This window comes from Brachionichthys hirsutus, chromosome 11 (assembly GCF_040956055.1).
Source record: "Brachionichthys hirsutus isolate HB-005 chromosome 11, CSIRO-AGI_Bhir_v1, whole genome shotgun sequence".
Lineage (NCBI taxonomy): Eukaryota > Metazoa > Chordata > Actinopteri > Lophiiformes > Brachionichthyidae > Brachionichthys > Brachionichthys hirsutus.
The window spans coordinates 5539024-5557020 of NC_090907.1; the positions used below are offsets into that span (position 1 = coordinate 5539024).

At 44.0% G+C, this 17997-nt stretch overlaps 1 protein-coding gene across 2 annotated transcripts; it reads right to left on the reverse strand.

Annotated features, from left to right (window-relative positions):
• Nucleotides 1-5624: 5624 nt before the first annotated feature.
• egln2 (egl-9 family hypoxia-inducible factor 2) lies at nucleotides 5625-12904 on the reverse strand. Of its 2 annotated transcripts, XM_068745104.1 has the most exons (6): nucleotides 12860-12904; nucleotides 11081-12451; nucleotides 7966-8085; nucleotides 7732-7868; nucleotides 7540-7607; nucleotides 5625-7438 (listed from the first exon to the last, which is right to left on the reverse strand). In XM_068745104.1, the coding sequence occupies exons 2-6, from the start codon at nucleotides 12266-12268 to the stop codon at nucleotides 7386-7388; spliced, it is 1566 nt and encodes a 521-aa protein (XP_068601205.1). In that variant the 5' UTR covers nucleotides 12269-12451; nucleotides 12860-12904; the 3' UTR covers nucleotides 5625-7385. The 2 variants fall into 2 exon arrangements, with proteins under 2 accessions (XP_068601205.1, XP_068601204.1); XM_068745103.1 differs by lacking the exon at nucleotides 12860-12904 and having other exon boundaries at nucleotides 11081-12689.
• Nucleotides 12905-17997: the final 5093 nt, after the last annotated feature.

Sequence of the window (17997 nt, forward strand, 5' to 3'; positions counted from 1 at the left end):
TGATTACGGACATGCAAAAGCGTGCCTGCAGCTCAGGAGGGCATGCCGGTTAATGGGAGAAGACAAAGAAAGGCATTTTCTAAATTAGAGGCATGACGTGAATTTTGGAGCCGCGTACGAGGACAGATCCGTAGGACTTACAAGGAAGTGTCTCACGAGTAAAAGTCATTTTATTTCTTTGTCTCGGGGATGAAACTCTATTGCATTGTGTTCTTTCTGCATCGGCCCTTCCCATCGCAGACGAAAACCTGTTTGTTCAGTTGGTCGTCCCTAATCCATTCAGCTGTGGAAGATGCGTTTTCAGTGTTTAACTTGTACGTGCGCCTCTTCTCCTCTATCATAGCTCAATTTAGCGTTGACTTATTCTTCTTCTGGCATTGTGAACTGCTGACGGGACGCTTCGCACCAACAGGTAACTTGTTTGAAGCGAGTCTGGCAGGTTTTTGGTTAAACACCAACTGAGGTCACGAGGCTGACATTCGATCGACAATCATCTGTCCTTCGGCAGTCTTAGATTTTCTCTCCATCTCATAAAAAACGACTTTTCTTTGTAACAAGCAGATCGAGTTATTTGCTGAGGATCAGTTGAACCATGATATTCCCGACTTTTTCCTCAGGACATACCGCAGTCTCATTTATTCCTGTAGTAGCTAGTATAAAGTTATGGGTTAAAGTAAGACATTGTTGATCTTTGTCTTTATTCTCTCAATATATTCAGTCAAATCAGGTTGATTATCTCTATGCTGCTCCTCTCCCTTTACTCTCATCTCCTCCAAAACCTGGAGCCCTAATAAAATGGAACAGTCTCTAATTCCTGAATGATCCCCTTCATAATCCCTCAGTGGATCCACAGATAACTTGTCATATTAGATAGGGGGGTGGAAGGGTTTAAATTTAAACCACGATGGGAGCTGATGGAGTTGCTTCCTAAAATTTCATTAGTCGGAGCTATTCAAGGATTCTGTTTTAAATAAAAACTCAGCAGGAGGCGTTCGTGCTGTGGACCTGCACAAACGCACGCTATCATGTTCCTAGTGTCTAAAGTTAAAGCCGGATTCCCCTCGTGGCTGGTTTCATTTGGATTTCATTATCACGGAGAGTTCCTTTGCTATGCAGAATTAAAAATAAAGATCTTCTACTCCCCCAAGTCTCCAGTTTCAACCCCGTCTTGCCTTCATTGCCATCCCTCTTAGTATGTGAACCAACATGGCAACCAAATCCCCTCTCTGTTGCTGATGATTCCAGTTTGCTCTGCCTTATTTCTAGAATGCAATGGGGGGGGGGGGGGGGGGGGTGCTACAGAATGGCAGTCAGACCAGGCACTTCTAGGCACAGCGGCAGCTCCGTGTTGTCACTCAACAAATGTTTTCCTACCAGACCTGAATCTTTTTCCTCTGCTCTTGTTTCTGACTGATCAATCACGGGTTTGGCTTAAGGAGGACATAGGCGATGCATGTGAACAATGTGATAAGGAATTTCTGTTAGCTGTAATATGTTAGCAATGTCTGGTTGCTATAATATTCCTATAGGCATCCAGAAATCTACAATGTCAACATGTTCTCAAAGGAAGAAAACCTTGCACACAGCAGGAGTGCAAAAAATATACGGTGACCCTGAAGTTCAAATCACAGTGCAACTCACAAAACACAACAGCAAATTGCAAATAAATGTAATGAAAGAGTTACCATTGCAACACATCAGAAATCAGAACTTCTGTAAGTGAGATTTATTTCGTTTGAAGCATCCTACGTTGCTGGCTTGCCTGGCTAAATTCTTGCCTGGATTCCTGTAGTTTGCATTCATGTGACCCAAAGTGTCTCCAGACTCTTTTTTTTTATAGCCAGACCTGAGAGAATCCTACTGAAGGGGCTTTCACAAGCACCAGCAGAGATGAGACTTTGGTTTGTAGGAGCCAAGGCAGAGGTCACGCAGAGAGGTCGGACTATCTAAGCCTGCGCTGTGTTGGAGATGATCCTGGCGAATTCCACGCCGTGAGAACAATCACACCGCATGGCTCCCCTGGGACACGGAGACACGTGCATTCATGTACAAAATCTGTTATGTCAACCATCCTTAATGTCTGCCGTGTCTCATTACACAACACACACGGCAACACATGCCCCCCCCCCCCTCCTCCTTCTTGGTATCTTTATACACCAACCATGAAAAGTAAAAGTGAATCAGGGTTGACGTGTAGTTTTAACTGATTTTTTAATCCATAAATAGGATTTTCAATGTTAAAATGTTATAGTTTTTCCTGACCTCATTCTGGATCAGATCCAGAAGACATATTGCACGATAGTTCATATCGGACCCATCTATGACTGTGATTTTTGGTGAGTGAATTGAATGCATGTTTTATAAGATATGATTGTTTTGGGGGGGAAGCATCCATTATAAGTAAATGGCAAAATTTGGAGTTTTATTTCCAGACGTGTACCCGGATCGCTCTCTAACTTTAACGCGATCTATGCAGCAGTTTGTTTGTAATCCTGCTAACAAATCATAACTTCCTTGGTGGAAGTAATAATTACAACAGCGACAAGAACAACAAGGACAGTAATTGAGGTAACACACACCACTGTGTCATTGTTTTCATTAGTATAGCGCCTATACTAATGAAAACGTAGTGCTACTCTAGTTATGTATTGTTTTACAGCTACCTTATATATTTTGTGACATGAATATCTTTGTCCCGGATTACTGGCTGCACTGACTGGTGGAGCCTACTTTCTTCCTCCCTCTTCCTACTCTGAGGATACCTTCTGGGAGAACTGGGCAGAGATGGAAAAGCCTAAAGCTTCTCTTCAGTTTCCTTCACCGCTTCGACGTGCAATTATTTTTATTTATTTATATATTTTTTGCATGGGATTTTGACAGCTCTCTACTTTCTTACACTCAGGTGGGGTAGGTTGCAGATGAGGTTGCACCAAACAGTGCACCAATATTAAATTCACCATCATCCCCTCGGTGATGTCACGCGATGTCCACAAGAGGGACAATGGGAGGTCAAAGTTTCATCTGGCATCTTCATCTGTCAGATGGGAAATCTACTTCCACATGTCTGAACATGTACAGTAAACATAACACTTAATTTCCCGCCTGGAGTTGAACCCATGACCTTTTTGCCATAAGGCAACAGAGTTAATCAAATATTTGTACAGCGTGTCCTTAGGGAAGCTTTCAAACTCTTACAATTAATGTTTCTGGGCACGACTCATTTCTTTTCTGGATGCCAAAGTATTTTAAAATGTCTTTTGTTTCCACTTGATTGACTATGATGTCCACTAGTCATCTGACTGCTAACCAGATTAACTGATCAAGGTGGACCGAGACTTTGCAGTAAAAGTGTACACTCATTAATCAGTGAGATTAAAGTGACATTGAAATCAGGTGTCAAATTTCCTGCAGCAAATTGGAGCAAAATAGAGCGACACAAACGCAGCGAGTGACACAAAGCTGTGTTCAAAACTCTAAAAGAGGGGATCAAGAGGCTGAACAAGAAAAGCGGCAAACAACCGTTTCAATGCATAATTATAATTCATTTGTGGGTCATGCTAAAAGGTTGTATGAGGACTACAAACAAAATGGTGGCACAAATGTAAAGATTTAACAACACAGTTGCAAAGGTTTCTGCTCTGGCAAAATTCTGATGTGTGTAAAAGAAGCACAAAAAAGAAAAAAATCATTTAAAAAAAATACAATTTTTGCGCTCAGAGACTTGGACAGAGTGAGAGTAAAAGTTTACACACTGGCACGGAATAGCACTGCTCAGGTAACCTGGTTACCAGTCAGCAAACTAGTGAACATTATGGTCAATCAAGTAGAAACAAAAGACGTTCAAACTACAATATCTAGAAGAGAAATGAGTCCTTCCTGCAAACATAAACTATAAGAGTTTTATAGCTTCACTGTCTTGGTTTGTGTCACACTGTACAAATATTTGATACAACTGTGGTGAAAAAGGTCCTGGGTTCAACTGCAGGCAGGAAATTAAGTGAGTGTCTGTCCGTCTGTTTGTCTGCATAGTTTAATTACAGTTTCGTGCACACTTTGCACCAAAAGATAATTGCTTGGAAATTGCTGTTCAATGCTGGAGGACTGATGAAAAAACCTCTGTGTTTGAGAGCGCCAAAGTACACACACACACACACACACACACACACACACACAAACACACACACAACAGCAGTCGTTAGGTGTCGCGTGTCATTGTGATATTTCAGACGGGCTTCAACTATCAACCATTTTTTATTCAATATAGGTGTAATTTAAAAAATTTAAAAACAAACATTAAAAAAACGAACATAAAAATGTAGAATTTGTGTTTATAGGTTTTAGCAAAAATAAGAAATTAATAAATGTAAATGTTTAAACATTAAACATAAAAATTTAATCACTTATTCTTTTGCTAAATTGCATAGTCCAAAGTTTCATCCTACCTAAAAGGTGATTTCATACCCCCGGGGGGTGAATGTAACTTGTGAGTATTGTCATCACACAATGGCTCAGGTGTGGTTGTGTGTGTGAAACCACAGCCTGTGCCATTTATGTGAACTGAACTGGTTTTCACACCACCCTGGGGGCCTCTGGCGGTTACCCGCTACAGGACAGGACGCTGCAGGAGGAAGTAGCCCGAAGCTGCTGTGAGAGAAGGAAGCCACAAGATGGAGTGAGATGATCGCCACAGATAGTGGGAAAAAGAAGCAAATCATCCTCAGTCTGGATTCAGGTCAACATTCATCCAATGCAGCAGACAGGCTACTGCAGGAAAGCCACAGCACTCGGCTGTTCATCGCTCAGGCAGCTGTGTACATGACAATAAACCTCTTGAACTGGTACAGAGGAATGTGATGAATACATTTCATGTTGAATGAATGAAATGGAAGATTGCATATCATTGTGTTGTCCTTATTTCCTTGGATTTGGTTCATTCTAGCACCATAATATAAGGTATTATTATTTTGAAGTCAGTGTTATTGCCACCATGCTGAGAGTTCTCCGTCTTTCGATTAAGGAGGCCACATGCCTCGTGTGTGTTCTGCTTTAGGCAGCGTTGCTCCGGTGTCTCTTCCTTTCTTTCATGCGGCCTGTCCGTTTGAAGGCCCGGCGTCTCAATTTACACACGATACACGCAGCTCAACAGGAGTACAAGTGAGAAATAGAAAGTCTTTGCAAGATGACAGTGGTCCAATGATGCAAATTGTTCATGTGTGTAAGTACAGTTTCCGTGTTTGTGCGATGAGAGCGTGTGTTGTGTTGATACCATCGCCATGACGGTGATTAATGAGGGTGATCAAGTTCCATACAAATAGAAATAGCAGATCTTTTCCTGTAATTAGGGACTATCATACAGTATTATTGTTGTTAAAACGTCATGTGCTACTGTAGATAAACACAGTATTTATATAATACACACTTATTTCCACTGAATCATGTGAGCAAATAAACTAGAATACAAATACACAATTGTCTTCCATCTGTGTGGTATCTTTGGAAAATGCATAATCACATGCGCGCTCTGGAAACATTTTTCATCCTTAGTTTTTTTTAATGATATTCTTATTTGAGACTAACATGGACTAGATGCGAGTGCTGCACATCCATCCATCGTCACTGAGTACAAAATCAAAATCACATTTTATGACATTACTTTTTATAACCCTGTTTAATAGGTTTTCATTTTTTTGCTTGTGTCCTGCAGACTTATTAACTATAGTTATGGTCACTTTTTTTCCTGCAGCTCCACATTTACTTCTACAACAAACACTAAATCAGTGTTTCATTGATGCCCTTCCGTCACGGTCCGATGAGGAAATGATTGAAAGTCAAACAGTTCTTCAATTGGTTTATTTCTAGCTAATAATTTGAACAGTTACCTAAACGTCACACTCTGAGAAGCAAATTGGATTCTGAGAGCCACAATAAAGCCAACACTTACATTTTGAGCTGCTATGCAGCATATGATTGAGATGGACTATATTCAGTATTAATCGCATCTGCATATTTGAATTCAACTGGGATTCAGTGAATCAATTACAAATTCGATGTACAAAAACTTTTAAATCCTCAGAAATGGAAAGGATCGTTTTTTGTTTCTATTGCATATGAATTACCGTATCATCCACAGCATAAAGGCATTAATCAAAGTTGTTTTATTCAGAAATTCACACATGGTATATCCAAACAATAAAGTGCTTTTTAAAACAACCTTCTCTTCAACCACAAACGCACCGAGACAAAGCCTCCAGAGTTAAAACTGTCAAACTTTTATAAGCATCCATTTACACATTAACGCTCGTCACACGTGAGCAGAAAGTGGTTTGACCCTGCAGTTCACAAACAGAGAGAGCTGAACTTTGTGCTGTAAATGTTGTTTTGTATAGGTTTTAGACGGGCTTGTCTGACAGTGGTGATGCATATCCCTTCCAGCTTTTTAAGAACAGGGTTGGAGAGGAAACAAACAGAAAACACACTCTTCACTGATTCCAAACGCTGCGTGGCTCGTCTCGGGCGCGAGCCGATTATTTCAGTCAAACAAGGCTGCACAACAGTTTTGTAGAAAACATCTGTGGACTTGATGCAACATTTTAAAAAAAAATTTTTTTTTTATACGTTGCAAGTACAAAACACACAAATAAACCCTCACGCTTCAGTGATTTTTGTCATCCGTCATTCTATTGACATTAGTAATAAAGATTTTTTTTTTTTGCCTTGCAGTTTATACGAGAATAAACTCCTGGAATAGGTCCTGAACTCCATTCATTTTTCCATATAAAGTTAAACTCCCGTGTGCAGTTGTTCTCGCGCAATTTTGAAGAACACCGCGGGTAAGGACGGCGATGAGAGATCCAGGGCTGCATCGCGGCCGCCAACAAACTGATGCGCCGTGCACACCGAGCACGTGCACGTACTGGCTCGAGTCATGAGACGAGGGGGGAGTTACAATTATCAGAGAGGGACGCCGTTGGTTTGTAGTCATCACACAGCTTATTTCCCTCATTGCATTTGGATTGATTGAACGTGACATAAAAGCAGAGCGAAACAATCGTTGATGACTGAACAGGCAAAATTGCAACAAAATAAAATTATTAAGGAGTCACTGTTCTCAGTTTGTCACCTTCATATGCGATTCAAAAAGACGTCGGCGCCTCTTTTTTTTTTTTTTTTCATCGTTCCATTCCATTGTGAACGTCTTTGATCGGCAGCCCAATCACAGGGCAGGAAACCGTTACATCACAACTCGTGATGCAAATCTGACGTTCGACACTGTGAAAGTACCACAGAGATGACCGACGGCGTGATGGCGTCTCCCTTTGTGATCGTGAAGCTCGCTAACGGCCGACGTAAAAACTCTTTCAGAGTTCTCTCCAGTCAGACGACATTTATGTCCCGCTGTTTTGAGTGACAGGCACTTGAACACCTTTCTGTCCCGTTGCTGTGGACACAACCAATGGAGAAAGCGTTTTCCCACATCGTACTTTAGCGTTACAATCACAGACGATGCAGCGCATCAGAGAAACCAACAAAGACGCTCACCCAATCGGTACTTTTCTTTAGCTTCCGCTCGCTCTTTGGCATCGAAGTACCAGACTGTGATGGCATAGCTATAAGACAGAGGACAAATAAGTTGAAGACAAGTATTTTCTCGGCATAATAAAAATGAGCCTTTTCCTAATGACTGCTTAAAAGAAGTCAATGATGGAAGGAGCATCATTGGGCGTCACGCACCGAGTGGCGTAGGCCGGCTTGACTTCATGTGGGTTCCTCCGATCCGACCAGAAGATGAGCAGCCGGTCAAACAGCGGCTCAATGCTGGCGACCACGTTCTTGCCCTCGGGGTAAATCTGGAGCATCCCCCCGTGTTTCTACAAAAGGTCCACATCAGGTTTCACAACGCGAGCAACCATCAGAAACGAGGCGCGTTTTCTACGTCGGGACGCGAGCTCCCGATGAAGGAGGTACCTTGACGTCCCAGTCCTCGTTGAGGTAATAGATGCACGTGATGCAGCGTCCGTCACCGTTCGGGTTATCGACATGGCGGACGTACCCCGCCCCGTTTCCTGGGTAACAGGCAACCATGCCCTGTGAACAGAGGGAAAAGCATCCCGGGTTTCACATCACGTCATGAACAACGTTGTAGTCTTGACAACACGCGCTGCGCGTTGAGACGACGGCGGCTGAAGGTTGATGCGAGCGTCTTCATTCGGAGAAATACATTTTAGAGCGTGTCGCCGCTACCTCATCGTGTGGATCCGGACTTTTCACTTTGATCCAGATCAAGACTACAGATGTGCACATCCCCCCCAACAAAAATAAACCATCCCAGTCAAAAGATATAGAGTGTGTGTGTGTGTGTGTGTGTGTGTGTGTGTGTTTGTGAAAACACTATTCTTGGATGGTTTGGATTTTTGGACCAGTTTCAGAAAGTTACAGCAGGACACAACTTAACTTTAAAAAAAAAAGAGAGAGAGGATGAAAGACAAAATAATGCAGGATTCTTTCTGTATTTTTTCTAACCCTAACCCTCCGTCCCCGGTCGGGGAGTGGTGGAGAACACACCCTGGCCCCGCTCCGGCCCCGCCCCGGCCCCGCCCGGCACTGACAGCGCTTGTTGCCCTAGTTATGCATTCGTTTTTTAATGCTTTGACTAAATAATACATTTATTCTTGAAATGTCAATTTTTCGCTCCCAGTCTTGAATATTTAGAATCAACTACATCAAATTCAGTAAAAACACATTACAAAAATAAGGGTTACACATTATTTTCATACGCAGTAACGGAAGTGTGTTTTCCCAGCAAAAATAGAAGAAGCGTCACTTCAACAAGCAGCAGCCTTTAGGGCGTGGCACCAGGCGCACATCTGGTAATGACCTAATGACATAAGCGGATAGATACTCTGGATGTCAAGGTGATGGCCATTGGGGAAAACAGGCTGCTCTCGATGAGACCCACGATAAACAACGCCGCATGCATATTATGGGAAGAGGAGGATAGAGGGGCCAAAACAAAGAGAAGCGGAATGGGAAAGGAGTGAGAAGGGCAAGCAGAATGTAAATGACCGAGGCTGCAGTTTAATGGGACCCAGTCTTCAAAGAATAACACGATGCACAAAACAATACGGTGTTAGAAGTCTGAAGAGGGGTCTGGGTCTAACTTAGATGCCATTACATTTTGAGAGCGATCCGGAAACCCGTCTGAATACAAAAATGAAAACATCAGAATTGTCCCCATTTACTCCATTTCAATGGAGGCTTTTTTGAAACATTCTATTTTGTCAAATATGCATTCAATTCGCTCACCAAAGATCAATCATAAAGGGGTCCGATAGGAACTCTCACGCAAAACGTCTTCTGGATCGGATCCAGAATGAGGTCAGGAAAAAATATAAAAGTTGAACATTGAAACTCCATTTATGTTAAAAGAATCCGTTAAAAATACACATCAGCTCTGATTCACTTTTACTTTTCATGGTTGGTGTGTAAAGATACCAAGAACAATCTAGAACCTTTTGGTGATGATCCAGATCACCGTGTGGACGGTGTAAATCCAATTAGGAGGGGAACGAGCTGCTTGGAGGTTTTTTTTCCTAGTTTACCATAGATCGCTTCACCTCTGACCGGAGCACCGGATTATCATTCATCCATCATTCCTCTAAATTAGCTAGCTGTGCTACGTGTTAGACCACTTCCAGCTCCAGCCTGGGGGGGGCATCTGAGGACACGCTGCTGCAGCAGGCATCTTCATGAAGTGGAAGCTTCTGCTGCATCACCTCCCCCCACTCCTTCCGCACTCACTGCCAGTCTATGCCCCCCCCGCCCCCCTTCGTGCTTCTTGTTCCCTGTGCTTGCTTGTTTCTGCCCCCCCCACTCTTATTATCTGAATCAACCTTTCCTGCAGGCGGTCCAACACAGTGTTGGCTCCCGCACTGGCTCGGGCTTCACCATCTTGCTCATAGAGAATGCGGAGTTTAATTCTGTACGGGCTTGTTACCTAGGTAACGGCAGGGAAATACGTCGTCAAAGAAGCGACAAGGGTTTGTATATAGATGAAGGGAAAAGGGAGGCGACGTAAAAGGACAAGAGGCGGTCAGAATAAAACATGCAGGGTGTGATACTCGGATTTGAGGGTTGGGATAGGAATAAAATCAGGTTCAGGGAGAAGCGTCACCTGACGAAGACGAGGAAGACAGAAGAGACGCGGAGAGCCTCTGAAAAAAACACTTTCAACCCCGTCAGTGATTACATTGTTAAAGTAGTCAGCGGATTAATTGATCGTGGAAATAACCAAGTTGCAGCCCCGATCACGTCCCAATAACCTTCCGGAAGGTAGACAGACGCATGCAAACCCCCCCCCCCCCCCCCCTCTCTCTGTGCCCAAAGCAGCTGCTGTTCAAACACGACCCCGAGCTCATACCGGCGAGGAGCACAGCGGGTGACGTGTGACCTGCAGGGACGGCGTGAGGAAGAGGAGGAGGGTTCTACTAAACGCGCACGATTTAGTGGCGTTCATTCAACACCATCAACGGCTTTGCTACCACAGATCAGTCCAACGGTCTCGTTTCAATCTGGAGTGTGAGCGCAACACCTTCCACCTCATTACCCCATGGGGGGGGGGGGGCATTAATGTTTCGTCTACTGCGGGATCAGATATTCACGACCTCTCCGTGTGTCATTTTGGAACTAAAAACAGCCCGACCCGTGTAAACAGCGAGAGCAGGTTGGGTAACGGTTAATGGGGGGGGGGCACAATCATAGGTAAAGAGACGAGTGGAAAGACGATTACGTAACTTAGTCGAGGCGTTTTCCACTCAATGGCGCCACGTTTCCATGCTAGGTGGGAAAACATGAGCAAATACTGGAAAGTACAAACCAGACTTCAGTCAGGAACGGGGTCATTGACCTCCGCTGGGGGGGGTGGGGGGGGTCACGCCAGCTTCACGGCCGTGCTCGAGAAAACAACTGCTCAACTCTTTATGAGCAGTTCAGAGCTTCAGTTTTCAGAAACTATGAACAGAACAGAACCGGAAAGGCCCGATGGAAGAAACATGACCCCCCCCCCCCCCCCCCCCCCGCTCACCTTCGTCCGTCCGTTGATGACGCAGTCCCCCAGCTGTCCCTTGGCAGCGCTGTACATGACGGCCTCGTCGATGTGAGCCATCAGCGTCCCGATGCTCCCGCAGCCGGGCTCTCGTCCCTCCACCCAGGCGATCTGGTCGCCCCGGATGTTCTGAGAGGGGATGCTCTTCTGGCTCACCAACTGCCCCCCCTGAAACTTCCCACGCCTGTTGAGGTCCTCCACCTCCTCCAGGACCATTCTCCCCAGCCGGGGGCCCAGGAAGCCGTCCTTAACGCAGATGCCGTAGGACTTCATGCAGGGGATGATGCACTGCTGGGCGACCCGCTCGGCTGACCACCCGGACTCGGCGGGAGGCGGGGGGGTCGGGACGCCATCCGCCTCGACGGGGGCGGCTGGCGGGCCTGGAAGGGGCTGGAAAGCTCCGTTGGCTTGCAGGGGAAGAGGGGCGAAGGGGAACTGGGACGCGACACAGTGCACAGGGTTGCCGTGGGAACCGGGACCGACGGCGAGCGGGGCGGCGGCGGCGGCTCTCGCCGCTCTGGAGGCCCGTCCAGATCTGTGAACAGAACCTCCATCAGACAACCGTCTCCGTTTAAAGTCAGCGAACGCCGGGTCCACAGAACCCCCTGAACCCGGCGAGCCCAAGGAGAGACCGCTGACGGGTCCCGAGCCCAAATCCCGGTTCCCCCCGCTCCTCCGTTTCTGCTGCTCCTGCCTGGCCTGCGGGTCTCCGTTGAGCCGCCTCACAGCCGAGGGGCACTTCTCGTGAGGCGCCCGGTCCCCGGTTTCCACGAGACAGGCCCTGCTGGTGAAGGGGTTCACGGGGCCGCCCCCGTCCGACCCCCTCGTTTGCGCCGGGTAACCGTTCGGCGTGTGCGCAAAAGCCCCCGCCTGGCCGCCCTCGACCGTGGCGGACGGAGACAGCCCCCGGCCGCTGTAGAGAGGCACGCCGGTTTCGAAGCGCTTCGTCGGGGTAGCGATCGCGGACGAGTCGGTCTGAGAAGCGAGACCGGCGAGCAGCTCCGCGGCGGTCGGGCTGCCGACGGGCGCCGCGCAGACGCCGTTCAGCCCCATGTCCGCTCGGAGGGTCTCCGCCGGTCCACGGACGAGCTGCCGGTCGCTGGTCCGTCTCCCCTGCGTGGGCGAGACGGCGGAGATCAAAGGGTCCGTGCGTCCCGAGCGCTCCATCTCATCTCGTCGTCGGCTGGGTGCGCACGGAGCTCACGTCCTCCCCTCATGTTCGAGCTGACCGGACGCTTTCTCTGGAGGAGAGGATTTGTTTTTGGGTCACAGCCGCTGCGAGGTTCATGACCCAGTCCTCTCGTTTACGCCTTTCCTGCATTAGTTTGCGGTCCGTCTTCTAAACATTCTCTGTGGAGAGTAAAACGATACGCGTTAGATCTATTAATAGCAGCGACGCGAACTTTACACTGAAGCGACGACCGGCTAATGTTTGGATTGATCCAGATGAGAACGTTTCAAGTGGGTCGCGAAAACTGACCACAGGTCAGAAAAAAGAAATGCGGATAAATGAAAGCTAACAAAAACTGAAGATTTAAAAAAAATATGTTGCGCGCAAATAGAATATTTCATTTTCTAAAGACACACACATTTCGACCTCGCCAGCTCTGGCAAAAATTTGGAGACTCATAAACCACGGACGAATTGATCAATCCAGTGAAAGCACAACTTAAAAAACGCGACATATTTCGTGTAATATAAAAAAGACAACAAACATTATTCGTCTTCATAAAAACAGCAGTTCGCTCGCTTACTTACCTACGGAAGCCTACAAGCAATGCAGATCCTACAGCAGTGTACGTGACCGGCTGAGAGTACGCATGTTACTTCCGGGATCGTCTTCGCCGCGTGCGTCCGCTCATTGGTTGTAACCCATAATCGCCAAGGAGGGACTGATCCCAGAGCGGCTTCCACGGCGAGGACGGAAGGAACCGCCTCTTCAGTCACTAAGAACGTGTCCTGCGATAACTCGGGAGGGGCTACTACACACACCTAACCCCCCCGCCCGCCCCCTCGTAGTAACGCAGCGCCGCTGCATTGAGAAGACGCGCTGTAGAAGTATTAGAAAGTATACTATTTTAACATTATGGCACTTTGCGACGAATGCATCGCTTTACGACAATGGCCCCCTACCATCGGGGCGAGCCTAAAGTGGCGTATTTTGTTTTGGATATTTCAACAACAACAAAATTAAAACAGTTCGGTGAAGCCAGATGAGACCATATATCTTTTGTTTATATATATCTATAGCATTAATGGAAAAATGTTCCCGTTAGGATTCTACTATTGAGTTATTTACAAAGCATAATTCTACTGTTGGAATATTAAGTTGAATCTTCAGTAGTTGCTCCGCAATGTCGAAGTGCAAGGCAGAAGACTTCTGCCTCCTTTTACTGCAGCAGGGCCTAATTTGCAGGTTCAAATTACAAACACGAAATATAAATGAGCATGATTTTATTCTTATGAAGTCATTAGAGTTGTCATGCATCGACCAAGAAAGTGTAATCCTCCACCACAGCCACCAGCAGTTAAAACCTGCAGCACTAGTTGTGGTGACGCGTTTCCTGTAACACTTTGATGCACTCTGTCTCAATCCATACATTCAGCAGTTGGCTTCCTGCCAGCTGCGGTTCCTGGGATGCGAGCCAATGACAGGATGTTGACATTCTGTTTAACGTCGCTGGGATATAGTTGCTTTCTGTTTTATTTTGAAGGATTCGCTCTAAAGTGAAGCCCCCCCCCCCCCCCTTTTCCTGTGATTGTGTTTTCCCTGTCATTGATTATTGATTTATATGTGTCCATTCCCTTATTGGTGTTTTATTCCTGCCTAACTCTTTCTTCCTTTTAGATGATGAAGATAACGACGATTATTATTATTATTATTAGTGGTAGTAGCAGTAATCTGTTTTATGTTTATTTTCCCCCCTTTGGTAACTATGTTCACATTGTCACTTCCTATTTTTTTTTAACTCATCTATTTGGCTGTTTCATCCATTTGTGAGTACCCTCCTGTTAACTTTTTTGTTTTCCTTCTTTCCGTTGTCCCTTGCAATTCGCCACCACCTTGGTTTATTTCACATTTCTGTTCCCTTTGTCTATATTTTGGTCCTTTGTAGCGGAACTGATCTTGACAGCATGCTGTTCATGTGCTTTTATTAGTCATTCGACGGCAGCGGTCAAGGACGCGCCTTATTGTTGTTGCTTACACAGAGATGACACATTTAATCATGTTTACTCGCTAAATCAACATGTGACCGATAAGATTAGTGAGACTCGGATAAAGTTTTTCCTCCAGATGGCCAAAGGTTGGCCTTAATCAAGCGGCAAGAAATAAACAAAGGTAGAGAGCTGAAAGGGACAATGTGCTCCTATCACATGATATACGCTGGGATAAAGTTTAAAGGAATGATGAGTCATTGTACTTGGAAATGTGTTCCAAGGTACTGGAACTGAAAGATAGTGTTTGAACAGCCCACACATTTTTAAAGGCACAATGCTTGAGATTTATAGGTATTTACTTGGAAGCAGAATAGAACCAACTGAATACCCCCCCCCCCCCCCGCCCCCCATCAACCAAATTGTAGATTCAACATATGTGAGATACTCAAAAGGTTCTCTCCCGAGTGCGTCCCATCTGGGTCACTAGAGAGGGTGGGTCGGCTCTTTATGTAGATATGAAAGGCTCGCTCTACGTTAATGATTACACAATTATTCTTCAGGTGGTTATACATAAAGAGAAGCAAGAATATCGCATCATTACACACAGACACACACACACACACACACACACACACACACAAGCACATTTGTGCAATCCACTGCTAAACTATAGACTCCAACATTAAATCATCAATATAAAAAGACGCTGCCTCACAGTAAATCAAGGATCATAATGTATCAGGAGATGAAAAAGAATGCTGGACCAAAATAAAGAAGGAAAAAAACCAAGTTTGCAGACACACACACACACAGACTCACACCCCTACAACATTAAGTAACATTAACAGCTTCCCATCCTGTATCCTTTGGTATTGGTACATTCTGATACTTGTCCCCAGCACTCTTTACCATGCACAATTTGTTTCAGGAAATATGATATAGTATAGCTCCATTACTTAGGAAAATAGTATCAGAGGAAGTATTTCGTTCTACCCAGTAAACACAGTCTACACACACTGTTTCAATAATCCTGAGTATGAAATGAAAGTATCAGAAATAAGAGAAGCAGAATGTTGGTCTGTGATTATTTGCATGTTCTGGCTGTCTGAGAGGTTCCCTCTGAGTTTCTCCCTGCATATAAAATCATATACAGTAGTACAATTCAGCTGGTGACGATAAGCTGTCTAACAATGGGAGAGGCTTTACTCACGCCACTGGATCCAGGATGGAAAACTGTCAGGGTTATGCGTCATTTCATGACATTGGCCCTGTGATGAAGCGATGCCCTGTCCAGCCTATCCCGACTCCACCCCCCCATGATCCTCCAAGGATATGCAGTCATATCCAGTGAATGGATGGGAAAGGAAAAAAGCAGTAAATACACTTGAGAACCTGGAACCATGAGCATTCTTGTTTTCAAACAGACAAATGATTATCAAAATAATTTCCTCTTAATTATGAACTAATTAAGTCAATAACTGATCAATTGATTCCTGGTTTCAGGTCATTTAAATTAATCAAGTTTGTATTTATTTCTGTGTAAAGTAAATACTCTCTATTTGCATTTCACCGCTGTTGTCTTTCCTTCGGACTCTTTAAGCAGGAGCGTCTGTTCTGTAATTAACATCCGTAAACCATTTGACAAATGACACTTCGATCTACACTTTGTTCCAGGAACCGAAGAACAGTTTGCCAAGGTCAATGTCCTGAATGCAGCTGCACGGAATCCCCCTGACTTTGCAGCACAGATTAGTGTTGCTCTGCACGTATACACATATCCTCCTCCCCTTCTCTATCTGTCCCTCCTTTCTCCTCTCTGTTAATGCCTCAGGAATCAAGCCGTTCTAATTACCTGTACCTTTTATTTGGCTGAAATGGCTGATTTTTTTTTTTTTTTAAAGCCAGTAATGGTTTTGTAATACCTCAACCTTCCATTTTGGCATTTGTCAACCTACTCTACATTTAGACTGAGCAGGTAGAACAAACATTTATAAGTAGCTCCGACCACTTTAACACAAAATAAAAAAGAAAAACTTCTCAGTATGCCAAATACATTTATAATACCCTATAAAAGATATGGAAATACGTTTTAATTTGCAGTTCGAGTTTGGGGTTCTCCCCTCAGGTTCTCCAAAGTGGAACAGGTGAATGGTTGTCTCTGTGATGAAGTGGTGTACAAAAACCAGAGGTGAAAAGCTCCAACACTCCTGTGACCCCACGCAGGATACAGACTTACAGAAATTCAATGAACTTGTGAAGAAATTACTGAACTTGTTAATGAAGCTATTATTCTAATGCAATATTTTACCTTTAACTTAAAATGAAAGGTCTTGATGATGATGTATAGTTGTGTATATATATATATTTTTTGTTACGTTTCATATGATAAAATAATTTACAACATCATCTAAAACTTTCAGACATTTATTCCTCCTAAAAGATGACTTGAATAAATTAAAGATCGATCGTTGCTCGTTGCACCCCCTGGTGGTCATTTCTAGAAACTGTTGAAAGCCACTTCCGGTCAGTGCAACGTAATTCCTTCTCAGGTGCAATAAACCTCCTGATATATTACATACTAGAAAGATTAACAGTAATGTTGTGTACTCTCATTATTTCAAATTGCCCCCCAAAAATTTAAGAATGAAGAAAATTTTGTTTGGTCAGGCCACATCCTCCATACTGTGCTGAAAGGTTTTGTGGATTATTATTGTTTAAACTGATAATTGGTAGAATCTAAAGTGAGATTTATCATGGATTAAAATAAAATAAAGTCCCTACAGTCCTGCTTTGAGTATAATTTTCCAAAAAGAAACAAATAATAGAAAATACAAATTAAAGTAAAATTCGATCGTTAGCATTGTATTTAATCTTTTTTCAAATATAATCTATTGTTAAAGATAATTTTTCTGGACCACACTGTTTAATCTCTCACAGTCAGATGACCGCTTTATAAATAAATGTACAGTAGTACTTAAATATCATGTAAAATGCGTTTTAGTGTATTAGTATGGAAGTGGGGAGAATATGATGTAACAGATTCTGACATGATTCTCCTGCCACTCATTTTGTTATATTCTTTATTCCGGTATAAATCTTCTGATCCAGATGAGACGGCGCAGCGAGTCCAAGAGGCAAAAATAGTCTGATCCTGTTAAACACTATCCACATTCAGATAAAATGACATCATTGAGCTGAGTGAAGTTAACAGATGTTCAGCGCAGAGGTTGACAGGATCACACTGAGCCTGACCCACATCTGGAGAACCTCTGGGTACAGATGGAACAGATATTAAATATGTAGCATATAAATATGTTATTTAAATCAGTACTTGTATATTTGAGTGTCTACATACAGTACATTGTATTTTATATACTAGTTATTGCACTGATATACTGTCCATCAGAACATGATGCAGGATGGTTTATAAACGTTCAAAATGATGAACCTTTTTGTTTTTTTCATCACCATTTAATCATCCTGGATTTGATGCTAGGCTTATATTTACGTGTTCACCATTGTGTCAGCGTTTCCTCAACAACGCTTAGTAAGGGTTTCAAAAATAGAAATAACTTTGATTCAGCACACTCTGTAATGGTCGCGAGCTCCAACCATTCACGAACCATTTTAATGATTGGGATTTTTTTATTTTTTTTATTTTTTTAAAGTAATCCCTTTCATCTCTTTTTTTTTGGTCGCTTGGTGGCGCTGTCCTAAATTCGGCCTCCCGGAGTGTC

What these genes read in the sequence shown, in the direction of transcription:
- egln2 (XM_068745104.1), bottom strand. Translation starts at nt 12,268, where the DNA reads ATGGAGCGCTCGGGACGCACGGACCCTTTGATCTCCGCCGTCTCGCCC. An exon ending in TCATCAACGGACGGACGAAG is followed by an intron (nt 8,086 to 11,080) that starts GTGAGCGGGGGG and finishes CTCTGTTCACAG; the next exon opens with GGCATGGTTGCCTGTTACCC. An exon ending in ACGAGGACTGGGACGTCAAG is followed by an intron (nt 7,869 to 7,965) that starts GTACCTCCTTCA and finishes GACCTTTTGTAG; the next exon opens with AAACACGGGGGGATGCTCCA.